The 22824-nt window shown below is 49.1% G+C and overlaps 1 protein-coding gene across 11 annotated transcripts in view; it reads right to left on the reverse strand.

Moving 5' to 3' along the window:
* Positions 1–22824, reverse strand: part of NISCH (nischarin) — a 30807-nt gene that overhangs the window by 4193 nt on the left and 3790 nt on the right. For 3 of the 11 annotated variants that reach the window (XM_039867508.1, XM_039867507.1, XM_039867516.1), the window contains exons 4-17: positions 16968–17016; positions 16326–16489; positions 15845–15940; positions 14335–14430; positions 12947–13099; positions 12238–12306; positions 11536–11721; positions 11230–11358; positions 9941–10054; positions 9522–9633; positions 5168–5292; positions 4673–4774; positions 3964–4013; positions 1760–3145 (exon numbers count right to left, since the gene is read on the reverse strand). In XM_039867508.1, coding sequence (XP_039723442.1) covers positions 1760–3145; positions 3964–4013; positions 4673–4774; positions 5168–5292; positions 9522–9633; positions 9941–10054; positions 11230–11358; positions 11536–11721; positions 12238–12306; positions 12947–13099; positions 14335–14430; positions 15845–15940; positions 16326–16489; positions 16968–17016 — 2831 coding nt within the window. Of the gene's footprint in view, positions 1–1759; positions 3146–3963; positions 4014–4672; positions 4775–5167; positions 5293–5625; positions 8949–9521; positions 9634–9940; positions 10055–11229; positions 11359–11535; positions 11722–12237; positions 12307–12946; positions 13100–14334; positions 14431–15844; positions 15941–16325; positions 16490–16967; positions 17017–22824 lie in introns of those variants that run through there. The other 8 variants (XM_039867511.1, XM_039867510.1, XM_039867509.1 and 5 more) reach the window with 7 other exon arrangements.

Consider the following 22824-nt stretch of genomic DNA (forward strand, 5'->3'; position numbering starts at 1 on the left):
ACAGCCAGCCATATGTGACCCATAACTAAAAACTTATTTTGGGAAGGAATTAGAAGTGTCAGAAATGCCAGAGTCCAGAGCACAAACCCACGTGCCCAGGGCTGGGACACGGGCGCATGTAGAGGTGAGAACCAAAAACTCAAAAAACTGTCCCTCAGTGTGTCTTTGGGTCCTCCTGAGATAGGTCAGGCTCTCCCCTCATCCAGCCACCACTGCATGTGGCCACATTAAGTTTTCAATGTTCCCAGCGAACGTTGGTCAAACAATTCTCAGAACATTTAAAGCTCAGGAGTCTGGGGGACCCCTGCAAGCAGCCTATGTATGTGCCTATGTGCCTGTGGCCCATGCTGAGGAAGTCCTTTGGACACTGTCCTCTCAACTGGGCAGTCCAGCTATCAAGTAAGATCCCTAGGGCTCTGACCTTGAACTGGGCCACATGCCCCTAAGAAGCCGGTGTGTTGTCTTCCTGTTGTCCTGGGACAGAGATACGTCTGCAAGGAGGAAGCAGGGTGACTGCTTTCTGCAGGGAGTCCCCAGTGTGGATAGGTTCCAGCCAGCCTCGGAGGTGGCAGGGAAATGGAGACCAGGTGTTACCACCCAAAGCCTCAGCACAGGGGTAGGGAGATGGGGAGACAGTTATTCAGGGCACAAGCTGCTCTCCAGCACCTAGAAGCATCAGGGGTCTCTACAGAGGGCATGAGACTTGAGCTGGACATAAGAGTCACCTGATTCACCAAAGAGGTTAGAAGCCCTCTGGGAACATTAGCTGGGAGGCTGGGCTGGAGGGAGAAGACAGGTCTCATGAGATGCTGGGGTGAGGACAGAAGAGAAAGTGAGCTAGACTGTGTCTCAGGGAACAGAAGTATGACAAATAGAAGGATTTCTTGCTCGGGTTGGGGAAGCCCCAGCACATGTGAAGCCAGGGGGCAGTAAAAGGAGACAGGGGCACACTCAAGGGCACAGGCCCCTTGAGCCCCAGGTATGGGTGAACTGTGGGTATGACCATGCTCCTTAGTGGGCTCCCTCTACTCCTAGCCCCAGGCAGCCCGAAGGGAAACCTGGGGAGGAAGCCCAGGGAAAGCCAGGTTCAGGGGGCAGGAGCAGGGTAGAAAGGAGAAAAAGAACAGGCGGGGCCGCTACTCCTTCCTTCTCTGTGCCTCAGTCTTCTCCCAGAAGAAAAGAAGCTTTGCATCAGGTGACCACCCAGCTCACACACTTAGACCTTGCTGCTCTCAGCCAACAGGTTCCTTTGGAAGGCATTTCCCAAATTACATGCAGAGAGAGGACCCGTCAGCCACCCAGGTCTTTCCCAGAAGGGGTGTGAGGCTCCCAAAAGGGGAAGGCATGGAACTGGGAGTCAGAGGCGGGTAGTGTCTGAAAACAGTCTACCAGACCACAGAGCCAGCCACTAGACTGTGAGTCCTCGAGGGGAAGGGGCATTGAGAGATGCCTGGACCCAGCGGAGCAGAGTAGAAAGGTCCAGAAAAAGTGGCAAGAGCCCAGTGATCCAGCCTGTCCTTGTGAAGCCCTCAGAGAGAAACAGCAACCCAGCCCCAAGCTCAAGGGAGTCAAGGACACTGATGAGGGTGGTCAGGAACTGAGGAGCAGCTGAGGAACTAGGCTCACTCTGGACCCACTCACACATTGCAGGTGCTCAGAGATGTGCACTGGGGTAAGTAGTCTCACATACAGAGATGTGAACTCTGGGCACATAACAAGCCCCATGCCTCCAGCTCCATAAGCCTGTGTTTAGTCTCACCTGGCCCTGCCCTTAGCAAGCTGGCCATCCACAAGGCGGCTCTGGGACTGGTCCCCAGTCACAGGGGTCTTGGCGATGACTACAGTCTTCAGGTCCTGCAGAGAGGCCCGCAGCTGGTTGTAGATGCGCAGGAAGTGAAACTTCTCATGGGGCAGCACAAAGATGGCGGTGACAAAGCGGTAGCCCACGAGCAGCTCCAGCACATGGCCGTCAGCAAAGGCGCCACGAGGCTGGGTGCAGCTGCGTGTGGGGTCCAGCAGCACAGTGGAGAGTGGTACGCGGCTAAGCTTGAAGCTGTTGCGGTTGCGACAGTTGTGGGTGCCACGGTTGGGCATGGGGTTGAAGTCAGCCTTGATGACGTTGAGGTGCTGGGGTGTGAGTAGCAGCCAATAGGGGATAGTGGCAGACTTGACGGCCTCAGAGGGTGCACAGCAGGAGCGCCGCACTGCTGAGCAGAGCGTGCAGCTGGCCCACTCAATGTTGCCTGAGTAGTCCCCAGCTGCTGTCTGCACCATCCGCTTGTCGCTGTAGACCAGGTAGACAGGGAAGCAGCCCTGGCTGCGCTCCTGGCAGCCACCTGCCACCTTGTAGAAGGTGAGCAGCTGGCGGAGGAACTCCTGCAGGCTGGTGTGGCTGCCATAGAGCACGGGGCTGCACAACATGGCCATGTGCTGCGGGGCAAAGCACGAGCGCAGGTCGACATGGAACTCATGCAGGTTGGCGGCATCCGAGATGATGAAAAGTGTGTTCTCGCTGTGCCGCACCTTGAGCACCAGACACAGCTCCGGCATGAGGAAGCCGAACTCAGTGAGGTCGCCATGTGGGAAGCAGAAGACGAAGCGCAGGGATGAGAGGATGTGCTGGCTGCTGCCCCTTGACTCCTGGTGCGGGATCTCGAAAACAGCGATGCCAAAGTCAGTGAGAACAAGGCAGGCAGCAAACTGGCGGATGCTACCCTGCACATGGATCAGGAAGCACCACAGCACTTTGAGGATGCGAATGTGCTCCAGCAGGAAGTCCTCATCTGCACCCAGGGCCCACTCCAGGGCCAGGCGCTCCTCCTCACCCTCCTCTTCCTCCTCCTCCTCTCCCCGGCCTCCCTCCTCTTCTTCCTCCAGGTCTGGGGGTCCCATTTCAAAGTAGCGGTTCTCAGCAACATCCTCCTCCTCCTCGTCATCCTCGCCTTGCTCGCCTTGGCCCTCCTCCCGTTGATTGGCAGCCTCGATCCAGGCAGGCAGCTGCCGCTCGATGGCCTGCCGGATGAGTGTGCTGAGGCGCTGGATGAAGTCCTGGTTGGTGGCTGTGTAGCCAATGCAGGTGAAGGGTAGAAAGATGATCTGGCCAGAGCCAGGCACCACCTGGACCTCAGGCTCCACATGCTCTGTGCTATGAGAAAAGCCATTTCAATGACATGCTGGTCTGGGACATCCCACCTCCCAAGTCTAGGGCCTGCTGCTGCATCCTGGTTCCATGGAACCTGAACTCATGGGTCTCCCAAGACTCCTAAACAGCCGTGTCTATTCCTAGGACAAGTTCCCTGTTAGGGAGCCAAAGTTCTAGAAGGCTAGAGCTGCCAATTTCATCAGAGTCCACATGCCCAGGGCTCTAATGACAGGTGTCCAGCAGAGTCCTACTCACACCACACAGGCTCCCCCAACAAAAGCATCATAAAAACTTTGCAGTCATTCAGACGCTGGCCATGAGCTCCAAAGGCAATGAGTGCTCAAGGGCATTAACTCATTAACTTGTTGACAACAGTTTCCTTTGGAGGCACCCCATCGCAGGGGGGATCTTAGGACCTTCACATTTAAATTCAAGCTCCTCTTGGCCACCACTGCCCTCATGAAAAAATATGAGTACAACAGGGCTGGGAAACCTCCTCCACAAAGGGTCAGGGAGTGAATACTTTAGGCCCCACCCACATCTTTTTTTTTTAAGCAGCTCTTTAAGAATGAATAATCATTCTTAGCTCATAGGCTATGGACCAAACCAGCCTTGATCTGACCCCTAGTGTAGGATAACATGGATCATACAAAGTTTAGAAATTAGAATTTAGAAGCAGACCAGAGCCCATCTCATGTGTTTATTTTAAAAGAGACAGTCTGAAGAAATTCTGTGAATAGATTTTTAACAAAATCTAACCGGTTATCACTAGCCCATAGCTGACAGAAGGCCCAGAATGCCTTCTTAACCAACTTCTTTACCTTGTGCCACCAACAGCTCCGGATACGTCCCTTAAATCATCGGAAGGTGCCTGACAGAAAAGGGAATGTGGTCAGCCCCAACCTGCTATATTCATTCCCTGACATCTAGCAGGTACTGGACCTTGAGCCAGGTACCCCACCTGTCCTCCTTCACTGCCCTGCAGTAAGTTCCTCACCATCCCACTCTCTACTCTGGGGTAGATTCTAGGGCCTGGAGGCAGAGAGACCCCTGTCAATTATCCTGTCAGTGCCCAGCAGCACTGATTCCCATCTGTCTGTCTACTCCCAGCCCACGCTCCCAATCCCTGGGCCAGAGCCTCTTGCCACTCTGCGGTTCAGTTTATACCTCTGAGTCTGGCACCTAAGTGCTCCCTATGCCACCTCAGAGGGTCCACGTGGACAGTCTACCAACTTGGTAACTGGCCAGTAGAGGACACAATGAACAGAGGCTGCATAGCACCTGGCAAGGCCCTTCCAATGATTTCTGGGCAATGGGGAACACCTAAGCTTAGGAAGCTTCCTTCCTACTGTGTGACCCCGGGGAAGGTGAAAGGAGAGAGTGTTATGGAGTGCTGAGACAGAATGAGAACTCTGCAAACTGCCCCAGGGTCACACAACCATGACCCTGTGTTATTGAACAGAGATGGGGCTGGAGGGAGGCCCAGGTACCAAGCACACTCCCCACGCACACAGCAAATGAGCCACTCACCCCACACTTGCCTTCCTCCTCTCTTCCCAGGACACATGAAGAAGCTCCGGAACCCTCAGCAGCAGCCACAGAGAAGGTGCCAGAGTCATACTGTGTCCCAAACTACCAGGGTGACATGCAGGAATGGGCAGAATGGCCCAGGGGTGCCAGGCAGCAGGGGAGAAACTCTTCCTGATGCATTTGGAACCCAAACAAGCCACCCCGCCCCCGAATTGCTTTCCCCAGGGGAATCCACTCACATGGGCTAAAGGTCATCTGGCTTTGTCCCCCCAGGGCCCAGTGAGAGAGAACTGTCTGTTCCCATTGGCGGAGGGAGGAAAGAGGAGGAAGGGAGCGGGTGGCTGAACATAGATCCTTAACCACAAAGCAGAGAGTATACCAAGCACTGGCAGCATTTGCTCTAGTCAGGCTACCTTCTAATTCCAGATAGCCTTAGACAAGCATTGGCACAGAGGTAACCAATCCCCAGAAGCAGGATGCAGAGGTAGGCATTACCTGTCCGGCAGGGATGGACTCCAAGGAATCAGAGCATCCCCGGGCAATGGGCCGGTCCTCAGGATTAAGACTGTCAGTGGACGAGAGGCTGCTGGCCAGGGCCTCCTCTTGCACAAACATGATTCCTGGAGAGACCAGGGGCAGGCGGGTGGGACAGCAGGGCAGGAGAGCAGCCATTCAACAAATGGGGCTGGGCCTTTGGAATACCAGCATGGCCGAGGGCTAGTCAGAACCCAAAATCCAGCCACGTAGATTACAGAATGTTAAAACTGAAATCTTAAAGTAACCTGAAGAAAGAACAAATGACTGCTTATCTAATCTCGGGGTAGAGAGACTTTCTGAGCTTAAATCCAGAGGAAGAAACTGAACTGTAACTACATAAAAACTAAACTATAAGTAAAAAAAAAAAAGAAACCTACTAAGATAAATCAAAGTCCAATGAAATGAGAAAGAAGTACTTACAATATTTGACATTTTTATCTTTAATCTATAAAAGGCTGTTACAGATGACAAAAATAGGGGAAGAAAGTTGGAAATCCCATTAGAAGACTGCAAAGAATGAATAGAACTTCCGCAAAAGAATGGCCAATGGATATAACATGAAACAACGCTCACCCTCACAAGTAATCATAGAAGGGCAAGTTGGAACAAGACACCAGTTGTCTCTCACTTTTGCTAAGGTCAGACTGTGCGGCCCAGACTCGGCCTGACTGGGTAGAAGCGGGCACTGGGGTGCGAGCTGGCCTGCCTGTCAGGAGAGCAGTTTGGCAATATGTCCATCAAGAGCCTTAAACGTATTCACTCCTAGAGCCTCTGCCAAGCAAAATGACTAAATGAAGCCCCATCCCCTCAATCTGACACCTCTGCAGAGCTTCAAGACACACAAGGGCACAGGACCACAAGGACAGCCCATGCCCAACACCTATGGCCTGCTTCTCACAGAATATACCCACTGACCCTCCCCTAGGTAACACACTGACTCATGCTCCTGAGAAACACATGGTGTTTTTAAACACTGTTGAGGCTGTTTCATTATAGCACGTCTGGACTCATTACTGTACTCCAGACATTTCCTAGACTGGTGGAGGTACAATAAAGCCGTTTTAAACATTTTCCTAGGTGTAGCCGGTTGGATGAGATGAACATTGGGCATTGATCCTTGTTTCGCAGGAGCCCAGGGCTTGCCTCCACAGCCTGGCTTTACCACCAGTCACCACGGTTCAGTGAAAGAGCCCTAGTAGTCACAAACCCTTGTCCAGCTCTGCTACTGCCCGGGGACAGGACAACTCAGGTAGGCCAGGTCCTCTGCCAATGAGGTAGGCAGGCCAATGGCCTAAGCCCAGACTCCTCCGCCAAGAGCAGCAGCAGGTGCTCTGCACAGGTAGGAAGAACTGTAAGCACACATGCATGAAGCACACCCTTCTCTCCTGGAACTCACATGCTCAGATCCTCCCCATCCCTTGAAATTCCCCTTCCACACCACCTCCACTGCAAATCCCTCTCCTCTAGAAATCCCTCTCCTTCTACAAAACACCCCCATATCATTCTGTTCTCCCTTGGGCATACAGCTCATCTCCCCAAGTTCCTCAGGGGCACTGTACTGGTCATTTTGAAACCCACCTCTAGAATACCTCTCCCTCTACAAAAAAACCCCAAATCATTCTGTTCTCCCTTGGGCATACAGCTCAACTCCCCAAGTTCCTCAGGGCACTGCCATCTTGAAGCACCCCCCAAAAAAAGGACACGGGAGAGTGCTTGCCCAGTGTTAGCTCACACATGCCTCTTATTTACCACAGTTCATCGAATCTAAGATGCGTAGATGTGGTGCCATCTTGGTCTTAGCAGGTGTCCAAGGAAGGTTTTCACACGACTCCATCACGAATATCAGTTGGCTGACGGCAACTATGAGACACCACTGACTGAAAGATGCATCTCAATTTCAGAGAAGTCACAAGGTGGAACTGTGTGCATCTTAGAATTGATGAAGTAGGGTGTATACACTCAAGTTGAGAAAATAGCTTCAGAGAGGCTACGAATTGCTTGAGGGAACATGGCCAAGTTGGGATGCAAACTCAGCTGACTGATCCCTAGGTGCCTGCTCCTAACAACTTCTCTATGGCTTCCTCTCAGCTCCGCGCCCTGCCTAAAGAACCAACCCTAGCATTTCGTATGTCAGCCCCTATTGGTCACAATTCTTCATGACTCCAACAAGCTGGCTAACAGCTCCTGAGATGACGAGAGGCCTGGTGTTTACTGGATAGCATCCCTTCAAGCGGGCCCCTGAGTACCCAGTTTATTCACAAGTATGTTCATTTCTAGGGAATCAGGCTGGGAGCAAAGCTGCTCCCACACGAGAAACCTTTACCCATTCAGGCAAGATAAAGCAGTACATAGCTGAACACGAACAGCTGTAGACTTCTCCATTTAGTGAGAAAAAAAAGCAACATTTTCTTGCCACTACCCCCCCACCCCAGCCCTTTTTGGAGCTGAGGAAATGAGGATTGGGATAGTCTCTCTGCTTCCTTCCTGGACCACAGTTTGTACAAAATAAGTGGTCAGAAAGGGCCATTCAGAGGATGGGACAGGGATCATCAGGAGAGTGCTCAGATGGGGGCCCGTCCTTTGTTTCTCACAAAAAGGAAAGAGGTGTGCACACAGACATCCACTGCAGTTTTATTTATAAGTGGTGCAAACGTGGAGACAAAGTCTAAATGTCCAGCATCTGGGAAAGGGGGAAACAGACTACAGTGAGTCACTCGGTGGTGTGTCTCCAGGAGAGGGGGTCAGTGAGGAAGCGGGGCTGAGGCCTGGGCCTGGCTGGTACAGAGGCTTCACCAGCAAAGGGGGGTGGGGGGGCTGCCTGCAGCTGCGGCTCTGGAGGCAGATGCCTCTCTCACCCCACTGGAAGTCCTCTCTTTACCAGCTTGTTCTCCACTTGCTCGCTCAGTCAGATAATCATTCGTCAATTCCACAAAGGCTGACTGAGCACCGACTGGACCCTGGCCTCGAGGACCAGTCGCAGCTCCCTGTCCCTAGAACCCGAGTCAAGCAATTCCTGCAGTGCTGTGATTGGGCAGCATGGGTGTGAGGCCTGAAGAGGGCTTTGACCCTGAGGCAGGAGATGAGGTCAGGGAGGCATCTTCACAGTGATATACGCCCCGGCCCCCGCCCCTTTTATATATAAAAATAAAACCAAAATTTCTCAGTCAAGGGAGTTACAAAAGTAAATTGACAATCACTCTGGCAGCCAACATCACCATCCCTTCTCAAGAGCGCTCTCCCACATTTCACAGCTGTGACCTTGGTGCATTGCCCTGCAGCAGGCTTTCTAATTGACCCAAGCGCTTCTCTCTTCGTCCTACCCAGTCTTCCCCTCTCTAATGTGATGGCTGCAGTGTATTTTGCACCACAGCTTAATCTCCCTCTCATCCTCTGACATTTGTCATATTCCCCGCTTCGATAGCATAAATTATGCTGCAGTGAGCATTTCGTGTCCCCTTCCCTTATCTTATCCCACCAAGATAAAATCCCCACCACAGGGGTTACCAGGTCAAGGGGTGCAAACGTTTTTCTGGCTCTTGAAACATAAGGTCAAACTGTTTTCCCAAGACCTCACACCAAGTTCTGCGTCTCCAGGAGCCCGGGTGGGCGGGCGGCGTTCCTTCCTGTGTGTCCCGAGCCTCGGCTCCACTCGGGATGGCACACCCTCCCCTCTTCCGTGGGGGCCAGGCCAGCAGACACTCTCATGGGACCTGCTTCACTCACTCATCTCCGAGGATGCCTGGGTTCAGAGGTGAAAACCCTTTGAAAACGCTAAGACAGTGGGCAGGTGAAAGGGACTGGTCTTCCATGGGTTCGTGGACAGCCTGTCTAGGCCCCGTATGTTTAGGGCTGAGCCGCAGAGATGAGGCAAAGATTAAAGAAAGCTTCCCACACAGGAATCAGGGCGGCCAACTCAGGAAAGTGTCAAGGCCTGGCTTCCCATTAACAAGGAGCCAATTCGCCCACACTGCCTGCAGGGGAGCAGGGTCTTTATGAGCCAGCAGCCCCGAGTCTGTTCAAAGAGCAGCCTCAGGGCCCCATTAGACACCCTGTGGTATCCTAGAGGAGATGGGTTTGGGTATCAGAGCAATGGGGGAGTGGTCCTCACTAAGCAACAACAGCTGAAATCAGGCCAGGCACTCCTACCATGTGCCACTCTGAGGGGAGCTGGCCTGCAGACAGCACTGCACCCTCCCTGTGACTGAACCCTGCGAGGAGCAGGTGCCAACATCTCCCCCCAACTCCAGCCCAACCAGGGGGTCCAGCAGGGCCTGTTTGGCTCTGCTAGGCAGAAGGCTACATACATGATTACCTTGGTTGGAGAGGATAGGCTGGGGCAGAGAGGTGGAGCTGGGAGCCACGGTGGGAGGGGAGCTGCTGGGTCTGACACAGGGAGCAGCTGAGAGCCGGCAATCCTCACTGACCTAGGAGGAGTGCTTGAGTCAGCCCGAGAGAGAAAAGAAGGCTCAGGAAGAACAGAACTCTAAAAGCCAGGGGTGAGGAGGAGAAACTCAAAAGGTTCTCATAAACATTGGTGATGGAGAAGTCGGTCTCACCTAACCCTCAGTAACCCCATGTGGTAGGTTCTATCACCCCTCCCATCTTACAGATGAGAAGAGAGGTGTGACTTGCCCAAGGCCATGCAGCCAGGACTCACTTAATGGTCCCTAGTACTTCCACGACCCAGTTCCACTGAGTGACATTGCTCTTACCTCCCACACAAAGACCCACCTTCTTCTCAGGATTGCTCAGTTTGGACTTGACCTCCTTGGCTTTCTGAATTGCTTTTAGCACTTCCACAGTGTCCAGCTCCTTCTCTGTGGTCATTGTGTTGTCCAGACAGACCTGCAGAGTCCAGAAATGGCTATCAGCCTAGGGGCTGACAAACATAGTAAGAATACAATGGTGGGAGTCCTGTCAAAGTGTGGGTCAGGCCCTGTGAGGCTCAGCCCACTGGGAGGTGACTTCCTCACCACACATAAAGTGACCTGGGAGCTCCTTAGGTGGCCTGGGGAAGTCTCAAACTGCCTAGTTTGTTTCTGGTGAGGCAGGAGTACAAGGTCAATTGAGGAGGCCTCTTGGGTAGCTGAGATTGGGGTAAGGCAGTGACTTGAACAAAGCTCTCAATTACAGCAGAACTCAGATTAGTAAAGAGCATGGAGAAGGCCTTCTGGGCTGGGGAACTGGGAGGGCAAAGGCATGGGAAGCAGGACCTCTATCTACAAATGCAGGAGGAGTTGTGGGCTGGCAGGCAGTGTGGGACCAAGCAGTGCAGTCAAATGAAGGAAGGTCCCAAGAGCCTAGAGCCAGGGAGGGAAGGTGTCATCTTGTGAACATTGTCTTGGTGACTATGGAGGAAGGGGCACTTGGGGACAAAAAGAGATGGTAGGCTTGGGTGGAGGGGAGGGCAGGGTGAGGGAAGAATGCAGATTTCTAGGTATCTTCTGGTCTGAGATTTGGGAGAGTAGGGGAAGGGCCTGCTTGAGGCTGAGTAGACAGCTGAACCTGGCGAAGGACCTGTTTGGTTGGCATGGTGGTAGGTGACGAGATACAATTAGCAGGCAGTAGATACTGGCTGGGTTATACTGGTAAAGGTGGGCACATTGGGTTTATAGCCAGACTTCATGGCCAGAAGTTGTCCAGGGAACATGATCATTTCAAATATCTTATTTCTGACCCTTGCCTACAATAATCAATGTTACTATTTAAGAAGCTGAAGAGAGTCCCTCCACACTCAGTCTGTGCCTGTAGGCTTGTGGGGAGCCCTCTTGGCATGAAGCTCTGAAAGAAGTGTCACGAGGGAAGCCTGCTGGGGAACTACGGTAGTCCGTGGCCACTGACAGGAGGGGTTGCAGAAGGGGTGAGGGAGCTTTTTCCTGGGGAGGCAGACTTCCCAGAACTGAAAGGCTCTTCAGGGTGGGGACACTACCCCCGGCTCTACCTGTGAAAATGTGGACTCTGTCCAGACTATTTCTTAGATGGAGCTAATCCCCACCCCACCCCCAACCCTAGCAGCCTACCTCAGAGGCCCTCTCTCCGAACTGAGCCAGCACTTTGGTTCGGTAGTCAGGGATGATGCTCAGAGGGTTGTTCAGCAGAACCACGTGCTCCAGACATGGGAGGCTGCCTATGCTCCTGACCTCCTCCATCTGCAAAGCAAATTTCATTCCCCTCATCCCTTCTTTTAACACTTTGGCAACATGACAACACATTTGATGGTCTCTTCTAGATGAAAAAAAAAAAACCTTCACCATTCTTCTTTAAAGTGATAAACACCAAGGCCCTGCCATCTCAGAACTCTGAGATCCTCTTGGGACGTGGCTCACCTGTTCGATTCTGTTATTGCTGAGATCCAGGTTGACCAAGGAGTAGAGCTTGTGCAGACCACTCAGACTCTCCAGGAGGTTGCCTGCCAGGTTCAGAGTTTTGATGTTCCCCAGTTTGGTGTGAACCCCCTCCAAGGAGGAGAGCTTGTTGTAGGACAGATCCAGGTGCACAAGGTTGTACAGGTGCTGTGGCAGCATTGAGAACAGGGTTAACTGGTTCAGGTCAAGGCTCCAAAGAAAGGAGACTAACACTAAAGGTGTGATGGGCCTTCCAACCTAAAATGACCAGTTCTGTAGGCTGTTATTTGGAAGAGAACCCCTCTTTCCCCCTGCACATGCCACAGCCCACTGGCACCCTCTGCAGAGGCAGCACAACCACAGGGTAGGTGTGGGCTTTGAAAATGAGGCTGTTCATCATCACGATGGAGGTGGATCATGGTCATCTCACTCTACTTGTACTTATTCATCTTTTCTAATTCTGGGGAACTACAGCAACAATTGCTCAGTGCATCACTGAAACCCTACATGGAGAGCAGCAGCCCCTGCCCCTATGAACCTCTGGTGCACCCAGACACCTTTCAAGTACCTGTGACAGAAAACCCCGGGTATGGTCAAACTACCAAGGCTGCACCAGCCTTCTGAACTCTCAGGGACCTTCTAAGAAACCCACATGTGGCAATGATCTCCAAAGACATTAATTACCTGCAGGTTGTCCACTACTAGCACTCCATTGTGACTCAGGTCCAGGAACTCAATCTTTGGAATCAGTTTCTTGTGGAAAAAAAAAAGGACAACACCCAACCAATGTCACTCTAGGAGACTGGACCCTGTATAACCCCTGTACATGGCAGACAGACACCCTGAGACTCTTCCAACCATGGATTATTGGGATGGCTGTCTCTGCAGGGCCATTGACGTGACTCCTCCCAGTGCCCACTCAGCAGTATGTCCACAGGACCACACAGGGACTCCAGTGATGAGCACGTCTCCGTTTTTATAGAGCACTCAGCTTATGAAATGACAAATGGCAAGGTTCCAGAGAAAAATGTCTGTCCATCCTTCTCCAACACTACCCATTGAAAAGCAAAAATACAGGAGTCACTCCTATTTTCCAAATGCCACCTGGATGTCACTCTTACATGGGCACATCTGGAAGCTGAGGAATGATTTTTGCATTCCACTCTTTGGGAATAAATGTCATCACTCACTGTATTTTTATTTCAAATATATGTGCAATTAATATGCCTCATTTGGTTCTAAATTCAATTTCACTTATTTTGAATTTAAAAATTACAGGCAATGCACAGAACACAGATTTTCTGTGGTCTTCCAGAAAAAGCCAAGTTAAATACCCAATCTCAGGGTTCAGTCAAGCCAGAGAAGACCCTAGTGCCTGCTGCTGAGAGCGTACCACAGACTCGTCGATCTCAGAGATGCTGTTGTGGCTCAGGTCTAAGGTGGTCAGAGCTTGCCAAGTGGGGATGATCGCAGTCACAGGGCCTTCCAGGGCTGTGCCTTCTGGCTCCCACTCATCAAATTCTGAGGCTTCAGGAACGAGGACTTCCTGTGTAAGAACATCTGTTGAGCTACACTTGGGCCCTCACGCAACATTCACTGGGAACGCTATCATTGCACAATTTCAGGAAGGGCTTGAGCATATTTAGCATGTGGAAGTGAACTTGCATTAAAATTGGGCTTTGGTTCATATGTCTTTAAACGATTGTGAAATAACTGAAAAGCTTAGCAACATAACAGCTACTTGGAATATATTCTAGCCCTGCTTCAGGAGCAAATGCTTTTCAAGCCCACAAGAGCCTTTTGCTATGTAGTGATGCCTTTTTTGGCTTAAATCTCAGAGGCTAAAGGTCAGAATTCATGGTGTTTCCAGGCAGTTGTGCTTTTCGAGGTGACATTGGGGTCCCCACTGTGGGCAGCAGGCCCCTTTAACTGTTATATCACAGGGCTCAAACCCAACAATGCTGAGAAAAGGGTAGCAGCACGGAGTGCAAGGACATCATTAAAGGGGAGGGAAGGAGGCCTCCTTATTTTGACTTTTCATGCCCACAAGACCTCTCCTCTCTCAATCAATCATTTTGGGCCCTGTGAGCCGGGCAGCAGAGAGTGCCTCTTGCTCCAAGAGGGGCAAGGTGGTCTGACACCCTTGCTCTTGACACAAGCCTCCTTCTTTTAGCCAGTAAGCCTCAAATTCTACCAAACTCAAATCTTGATTAGACAGTCTAAGTCATAAAAGTAGCCACTGTGCCTTTTCTGGAGAAGAATTTTAACATTACTAAGATGCATTCCATAAAAAGGTAAACAGGAACCTCTTACATTCTCAAATCGAGTATTTCTGATGCTCACATACAAATAACAAGGCCTAACTTGTCTCCTTCAAGTCCACTAAAAACAGGACACAAACAAGTGCTAAGCCAGAGCTTTTTAAGCTCAGAGAAACATTTATATCAATATAATAAATGTCCTGCTACTTGCTACTGCTTAACAATTTGCTCGTCCAAAACCAGTGATTTTTTTTTGAGGGGTGGGAGGAGTGGGGGTACTCAGTTCCTTAAAATAGCTTGCTTAACAATGTGATTTTTAATGAAGATGAGGACTAAAGTGTCCTGGGGCGGCTAAGTGCTGGGAAATCCCAAGTGAGTGTGTGGCTGCTCAGGCCCAGGGGAAGGTCCAGCTTCTGGTTTCTGACAGTGGCAGTGTTCACACCTACCCTTGGTGAGGAGTACCAAAGTACAAGACCCTACCCTGCAGACAGTTCCCAAAGGAGAAACAGGTGGCACTCACCTTCATCAAGGTTGCTGAGAAGCGGACACTCATTGTGGCTAAGGTGGGCTTCGACACAACCAGCCCCCGGATGTGCTTGGCATCACAGTGACTTATCTGGAAAAAGAAATAGTAATTGCACCATTGTTCCATCAGAAGTCCCGGGAGGTGGATGTTTGTTACTCACACACAAAAGGAGCGCAACCACCAGTGGACCCAAATCCTTAGAAGCAGGAGATAACTCAAATCTGAAGTCTCTCTTTTCTTCAATTTTTAGTGCTGAGTAAACAGTCTTTGAAGTTATCTGGTAAGACCCACAATAAACCACAAACTCCATTTTCTCTGTAAGGACTGCTTGGGGCTTGGCCAGTGGACAGAAAGTGTGGGCCAGGGACCAGAGCTGAGAGCAAGGGGCCTCTGCAGCACAGTGAGCATGGTGGGCCCTCCTGCTCACCACGCTCACTTCCCAGTCTCGGCTGTGTTGAGTAAGAAGAAGGCAGTGTAGCCAAAGCGCATTCCCCTGAGCCACCTGCCTGAGTGCCAGACCCACAGAGCCCAGTGGCAGAGCCTTAGCCTTCTGAGCCAGGGCAGGGCAAGGGTGAGCCGGGCACTCCATCAACTTCCTAGTCTTCACTCAGCCTGCATTGGTTGAAGCACACTCCACAAGTTCCCACCAAGGAAAGCAGTCCTCCAGGTCTCTGAGATGAACACAGAATGTTGCAGGCAGAATAGTCCAATGGGTGGCAGGGGCTCTGGAGTTAGGCTCAGCTAAACTCAGATCCCAGCTTTCCCTTCATTAATCGTTTGGTCCTAGCCAAACCTCCTTATCTCTCTAAGCCTCAGTTTCCTCAATTATAAAATGGGAATAAAAGTGCCCACCTCACAGGGCTGTTAGGAAGAGTCCATCAAGGAGTGTACATTAGACATGGGGCACAGGGCTGAACATGAAAGCCATGCTCGAGAAATAGATGCTTTAATACATTTTTTATTATTTGTTACTGAGTCTCCTTTCATTTTAAAAATGGTAACAAAATTGGCATCACAAATCCAGGAGTTCAGTAGTGAGCAATGCAAAGTATTTCCTGCTAGGTGTGGGCATGCCAGAGGGCAAGGAACCCTCAAAGCTCATTGCTGAACTGCCTTGGGAAACAGACTTGGAACTGGCTCTGCCTGACCCTCAGAATGACTTCTCAGCACTTCAACCTGAATGAGGAAGCCCAGAAGGAGCTGGACACTGGTGCTCCATCCTGTCCAAATGCTGCCTCATCCTGTCCAAATGCTGCCCATGCCAGGGGCGGAGACATGCAGACCAGCAAAGAGCAGCAGAAGTCTCTCTTTCTCTGCTTTCGGGTTGGCCTTACTTACCTAGATGGAATCTGCCACATACTGAAAACATGAAAAGTAATAGTGCCTTATAATTAAGTCCAGACACCCAACATCAAAAACACTCCCTAGCCACATACAGTCACAAGCAAGATGATACATATGCAGGACTCAGCTCTATCTGTACTTCAGGGGCCCTGGGCCTTACCTCCACCTGATGAAGTGACTTAAATATTGACAGATCAAAAGGCAGGAGATGCTCCTGAATGTTGCTGGTCCCAAAAGGTCCTTCTGTGCCAGAAACCTGCAATCAAAGATGCAGTTTGAATTAGGGATGCTGCCACAATCGCTACCCATCCATGTTCACAGGGCAGGGCTACAGCAACTGCCACACCCGACTTGAAGCTCTGCCTGGCTATGTGAGGCAGAGTGGGCAGGCATCCTGCTCAACACTTCCACAGTCAACAAAGCAGGCTAAAGCCAAGGTTGAAAGCAAGGGACACTGGATCACGACTGCCCCCTGGAGCTCACAGTCAGCAGCACAGTGCCAAGAACCCAAAAGGTGGCCTTCCTTCCCTGGATGGCCCATACAGCCAGCCTCCTTCACATGAACTGCCAGCCAGTGAGCTGTTAGGTCCTACACTGGCTGTATGCCCATCACACCCACAACTGAGCTGCTGCAGCTTTACCTTAAGGTACTTAAGGCGACACGTGAAGTCCAGAATGTGTCCGAGGTCAGTCTTGGCATCCCCACTGGCACATGTGGGCTTTCCCTGCTGCAGCTGCTCGGTGACAGCATAGAGCTGTAGAGGCCCAATGGCAAAGACCTCACCAGCCACCAGAAGCTGTTCACCTGCAAAAGCCATGCCCTACAGAGTAAGCATCCAGCCCCAGCCCTGTCCCCATCAAGTGGCCAGGGTGTCTACCCACTTGGCTGTTAACAAGTTCCTGGCAAGTATCCATTATGTGCACCACACTGCATCAGGACAAAGCCACAGTCCTGAGTATGGAGAAGATAGTGCCCTGCTGAGCTCATGGTGGGCACAGGGCACACCCAGGACACGTGATTACAAAGGAGGGAAGGGCCAGGGGAACGTGTAGCTGGGAAGCCAAAATCTGAGGCACTGAGCCAGGATAAAGCTGATGTAAGGCAATACTGTGGGCAACAGACCTACGCTGCAAACTCCAAGATGCAGACATCTTGAGTTAGGTGAGGCCAAAGATGCTAGCACAGTATAGGGCCACAGGCCCCTAGCACAGTATAGGGTCCCAGGCCCGTAATAGTGCTGGGCAAGTTGTACCCAGTATTTTGAGGACCCACAGTCACATACCTTTTTCAAAGAGCTCCTCGGCCAGTGCTGCAGTGATGCCATTTATCTCCTGCAGAGAAAACAAAACCCACAGTTAGGATGCCAACTTGTCCCTAGTCACCAGACTTGCACATTCCCTATCTACCTGCTCTGCCGTTGCAGTGCAAGCTCACCAGAAAGTTAACAACGTAGGGGAGAGTAAACCTATAATGAATCAAGATGCTTAGAAAGAGAAACTAAATATTCTCAGTCATAGGAACATTTGAAATGTCTCCTCAAAAGTAGAAACCAGACTAATGCTGCAACTTCAAGCCCACAAGGGCACTGGTTGAGAACCTGAGGCCCAGAAGGCTTGGCTATGCCAATCAAATGCTTGTCAGGAAGCCAGCAGCTACCACAACTGGCCCTGGGAGACCCTAGGAGAGGGCATGGTGAGAGGAAGTCCTGTTTCTTCTGGAAAAGGGCTCCCATGACCCTTATGGGATAAAATACTTCCAGAGCCAACCCTCCCTGATAGTGACCATTTCTACTTCCTTTCACATTCAAAGATATCTTAGGAAAGAGTGAGCACTTGCTCTCTTCCTGTGCTCATCCCTTCAAGCCTTGCAACACTACCACTTGGCCCCAGCGTCATGAGAAAGCAGGAAAGGATTTCCTTTTAGAATGTGATGAAGAAGACATGACAAAGACAAGCCTTCAGTCACATTAAAAGCTAATGTGCTTGGGTCTTAATTCATGCTGGGCGATGGCCTGAGTACTCGCTATGCGGTGGTTCACTCAGACTCCAACACCCTACGCAAGGAAGACATTACTGTGAACTCTGTTTCACAGATGAGCAAACTGAGATGAGAGGTGCTGTAACTCTCCAATTCTACATGGCTAGAAACTAGCAAAGCCACACACCCAAGCATCTGGCCTTGAAGCCTCTCTGCATATAACCAATTGCATTAACTCTTTAGTGGTGTGACTGTAGGGTTGGCGAGGCCCCCAGGCCCTCAGCCCCACATCCCACAGGTAAGAATTTTAACCAGTTGACAGATGGCAGCCAACAGGACTTTTCGCAAACAGGTCCAGATGGAGGCTGCACAATTGCCTTCATAATTCACAGGAACATCACTGCCACCAATACATGCCATTCACATGTTTATGGGACTTGAAAGGCAACAGGTTACAGGAGACAGGGTGTCCTTTTCCTGTTTTTCTCTTTGGTTTATCTCTTTCTTATCTTTTATACATAATGGACATTTTAAAGGTTTTTTATGTGCTGCAAATATCTTTTCCCTGTATGTGCATGCCTTTTATCTTTGTTTGTGGAGGTTTTCCTGACACAGAGTGGGTTTTTCATTTTTATGTTGTTTCATCTGTGATTCTTTTCTTTTGTGACTTTGGGGCCTCTTCTCCCACCCTAAGATTATACAAATATTCTTCTTTTTTCTTTTAGTACTTTATGGCATCTTTTAAAAATGTGTTTATCTTTTTAATCTGCTTGAAATTTTTACATATAGTGTGAGAATAAACTCCCAGCTCCCCACCCCCACCGCCCCGCAAATTGACAAAAAGCCAAAGAGGAAAAAAATGAGCAAACACAGCCCCAGAATTAAGGGGCTCAGAGTCTCACAAGATGCAGGGAAGAATGTAAAATGGCCATCAAAGGGACAGATCAGGCTCCGAGCAGGAGAGTGCTCCAGCTAGAGAGAAGAGAGGCTATCAGTTAACACTGGAGTTCAACTTCAGTCTCTTGCAACAACTTAAACTCAATTACATTTTACCTGGCTGCTGTGAAGTACTGAAGATTAGGAAGAGCTTAGAATGATCCAAAGACTCATTTCCCTACCAAGTTTTGAGAACCAAGCCCTGTCTCCAAATCTACACTTCCCCATCCTCCCTGTAGTTGGAATTGCCTGGAGAGCCTAGACAGAGCCCAGAGCAGCTCCTGGCTCCTCCATCCTGTCATTCGCCCCGAGGGTTCTAGGAGGACTTCCCTGGGAAAAAGACTCCCTGCCCACCATCAGTACCTAACAACTCCCACCCTCAGAGTTACATTTCTTCAGGCAGCTGGTGCCAACGCCAGTCCTGCTAAGGTGACAGGGATGGAATTTCTGGAAATAGCCACGTGAGAGACAGTGAGGGCCAAGAATTCATGCTAAGCAGAGGGCACATTTTCACTTCTGAGCAATGTAAAAAGCGAACTGTGTAACAATTTCTGTTCCCGGTTTTTGGGGCACAGGAAGCGCAGGCTGCTACAACACTATCAATTTAGTTTCCCAGGCTATCTTCACCTTGAGAGACTTAATCAGAAAGAAACAAAGAAATGCCTCAAGCCTTCAAATACAGAGCACTGGTCTCCTCAGAACAACACTTTGCCCCCTCAGTGAGCGTTCCAGTTATAATGCGGCCCTACGTGCATAGCACAGGTGTATAGTCAGGTCTCACTCTGGCCAGGAGGAGACGGGGGTGCCTAAGCTGCTGCAGATACTGCCAAAAGGTCACTTATGGGGACAGGTGACTCTCCACACACCCCACCTAACTGTGCTTTGGGTAAAGGGACTCGAAGTGCTTTGGGGTGCCACATATGCCTGAATTGAAATATTTTTTTTTAAAAAAGACATTCTTTATATTGCAATACAAATTTCAATTAAAAATGTTATTAGCTATGCTTAAAAAATATAACACTCACCCCCACAATGTATTACAGACCAACTGATCAGTTGCCTGACAGGATCACATGTTGGTATGCAGCATTGGGCAGTGGTGTGAGCTGCATGCAAACATGCTATAGACTAGCTGGGCTGTAGCTCTGCAACTACCATTTTAACTGAGCATGTCTGTGCACACAGAGCCCCACAACCAAGTGCATTCCACAACACACACGCTTGCACTCAACGTATGACCCCAGGCCCCAGCCTGATGTTGCTGCTGTATGCACTTGAGCATAGAGTGCTTGTCAGGGGGGCATTAAAGAGAGACTCAGTTATACATCACTGTGTGGTTCGCATCTTTGTCTTCTATTTATGCGATGAAGAACTGTAGCAGGAGTCAAGTATACTATGTGCCATTTGACTTTAAGTAAAAATTCCCCATTGAGCGATTCAAGCCTCAACTTTAACTGAAGAGAGATCCAAGATTATAAATTGCAAAGAAATCTGTTACAATTTACAGCCTAAGTACTTTGCAACTAAAACAAATGACAGATGCAAATGCCCAGGCTGATGTTAAGATGGTAACAGTTCCATCATGGCTCCTGATTTCAAATTTTAAAAAGGGTCTTTGTTCTAGCCAACTGGTTTTAAAATAAGAAAATCACATAAATGCTACCTTTGAAGAGAACTGAGAGCAGCTGGTACTGGCTAGCACCTGGGGCACCTCATCATGGGTCATCACTCTTCTTGGCCCTTTACTTTCATGGCACCATCTCCTACATTCCTCAAGGGCTGGGGTGATCACCCTTCAGCTCACAAAAGAGGAACTGGGACACAGAGAGGTTAGATGCCTGACTTGGAATAAACTGACGGGAAACAACAGGACTGAGAGATAAACTCGGCTCTGCCTGCCTCCCAGATCCACAGTTAGATAGCCTACCACAAAATGGGGTACTGGAATTCTCCCTGGGACTCCATTTCAGTGAATTTGAAAACCTCTGCTCTGGGGTTCTGGGATGAGGTCTGTCACTGAGGGTCCAGGAGTATGGAGACATGGCTATCTAAAGAGAGACAGTATAGTAATAGGCCCAGTGCCTTCTCATTGCAACCTAGGGCCCCCAGATATCCCATCTCAGAGTTGGTTGGGAAAGAACCAGTGCTTTCTTTCCTTGCCATTAAAATCCACATTGCAAAAGAATGAAGCTGGACCTCTACCTCACATCATATACAGCTCAAAATGGATCGACCTAAACATAACAGCTAGAACTATAAAAAAAACATAGTTGTAAATCTTTGTGACCCTGGATTAGGCAAGACATGATGCCAAAACATAAGTGACCAAAGGAGAAAAAAATAGATAACATGAACTTCATCAAAATCTAAAAAGGAACTATCAAGAAAAGGAAAATCTCCACAATGGGAGAAAATATTTGCACATTACATTTCTGATATGGATCTACCATTGGAAATATATAAAAAACTGTAACTCCACAAAAAAATACAAGTAACCTAATTTTTTTAAGTGCAAAGAATTTTAATACATTTCTCCAAAGATATGCAAATGACAAGCACCTGAAGAGGCTCAACATCACTACTCATTAGGGAAATGCAAATCAAAACCACAATGAGATATCATTTCATAGCCACTAGAATGGCTATCAAAAAAATGAACAGAAAAAAGTATTAGTAAAGATGTGGGGCAATAATGTATACATTGCTGTTGGGAATGGAAAATGGTACCACTGCTAAGAAAAAAATTCAGCAGCTCATCAAAGAGTTAAACAGTTACCATATGACCCAGTAATTCCACTAGTATATACTCAACAGAAATGAAAACATGTCTACACAAAAACTTCTATATGAATGCTCATGGCAGCATTATTCATAATAGTCCCAAAGAGAAAACAATCCCAATGTCCATCAACTATGGACATCTAAACAAGATTTAGTCCATAAAAGGACAAAAGTACTGACTTATGCCACAATATGAAGGGACCTTGAAAACATTACGCTAAGTCAAAGAAGCCAGTCACAAAAGGCCATATACTTTTGATTCCATTTATATGAAAGCATGGAAACAGAAAGATTAGTGATTGCTAGGGGCAGAAGAGGATGGGAAATGATTGTGAATGGGTGTGGGGTTCCTTTTTGGGGTGATGGAATGTTCTGGTAACAGAACATAAATATTGGTGACAGATGCACAGCTTTGTGAATTTACTAAACACCTGGGAATTGTATACTTTAAAAGAATGAATTTTATGGTATATGAATGATGTCTCAATTTTTAAAAAATCCACATCACAGCCAAATAGGGTTCCCTGGGTCCACCCTGTCCAATGTCAGCCCCACGAGAGGTAGAGCATCCTGGGAATAATTTCAGAGAGGACACTGATGGGACAGAGGTTAAGAGACATAATTCTCTAAGAGCTCCCAGTCTTGCAGAAAAGGCTGACGAATCTTTATGCCCTGTTTGTTCAAACTCATTTGAAGATCTAATCTAGTGGTTCCAGATCGGGTGCAATTTTGCCCACCAGAGGGCTATCTGGCAAAGTCTGGAGACATTTTTGGTTGTGATAACTGGGTGGGGGAGGTGCTACTGGCCATCTAGTGGGTAGAGGCCAGAGAGATGCTGCTGAACAATACACAGAACAGCCCCCAGAACAATTATCCAGCCCCAAATGCCAACAGTGCCACTAATGACAAACCCAGATTCAATGAGTCAATTACTTTTTTAACTCCTTGAATTTATATAACCCAGGGACCTGTTTGTAAGAGTAATTTCAAATACGTTCACACTGCTACAAGCATTAGAGCATGACTCAAATTGGAACCACACACATGAGCCAGCCCCAGGCCCATCGTAGACAAACCTATCTCCAAAGAGCAGTCCAAAAATCTAACACCCAGAGACAGCTACTACTAGTATTTTGTTGTATAACCACCTAGAATTTCCCTGGACATATTCATGTAAATGTTTTTAAAATATAAAATGGGATCATATTCTACATTGTTTTATGGTCTGCTCTTTTCCTATGTCAACAAATCCTTAGACACACCATCATTTTTGTAGCAGAATAATACCCAATTATCTGGTTGTATTCTTTTGATTTTTTTTTTAAAATCATTTCCTGTTGGACTTTTGTTTTCAGTATCTTGCTACAATCTTGAAATGACTACCTTTGCACCTAAATCCCTTCTGCAGTTGCCTGATTTTTTTCCTTAGAATTCTAAGAAGTGGA

The sequence above is a fragment of the Pteropus medius genome, unplaced genomic scaffold (genome assembly GCF_902729225.1).
Source record: "Pteropus medius unplaced genomic scaffold, Ma_sr-lr_union100, whole genome shotgun sequence".
NCBI lineage: Eukaryota > Metazoa > Chordata > Mammalia > Chiroptera > Pteropodidae > Pteropus > Pteropus medius.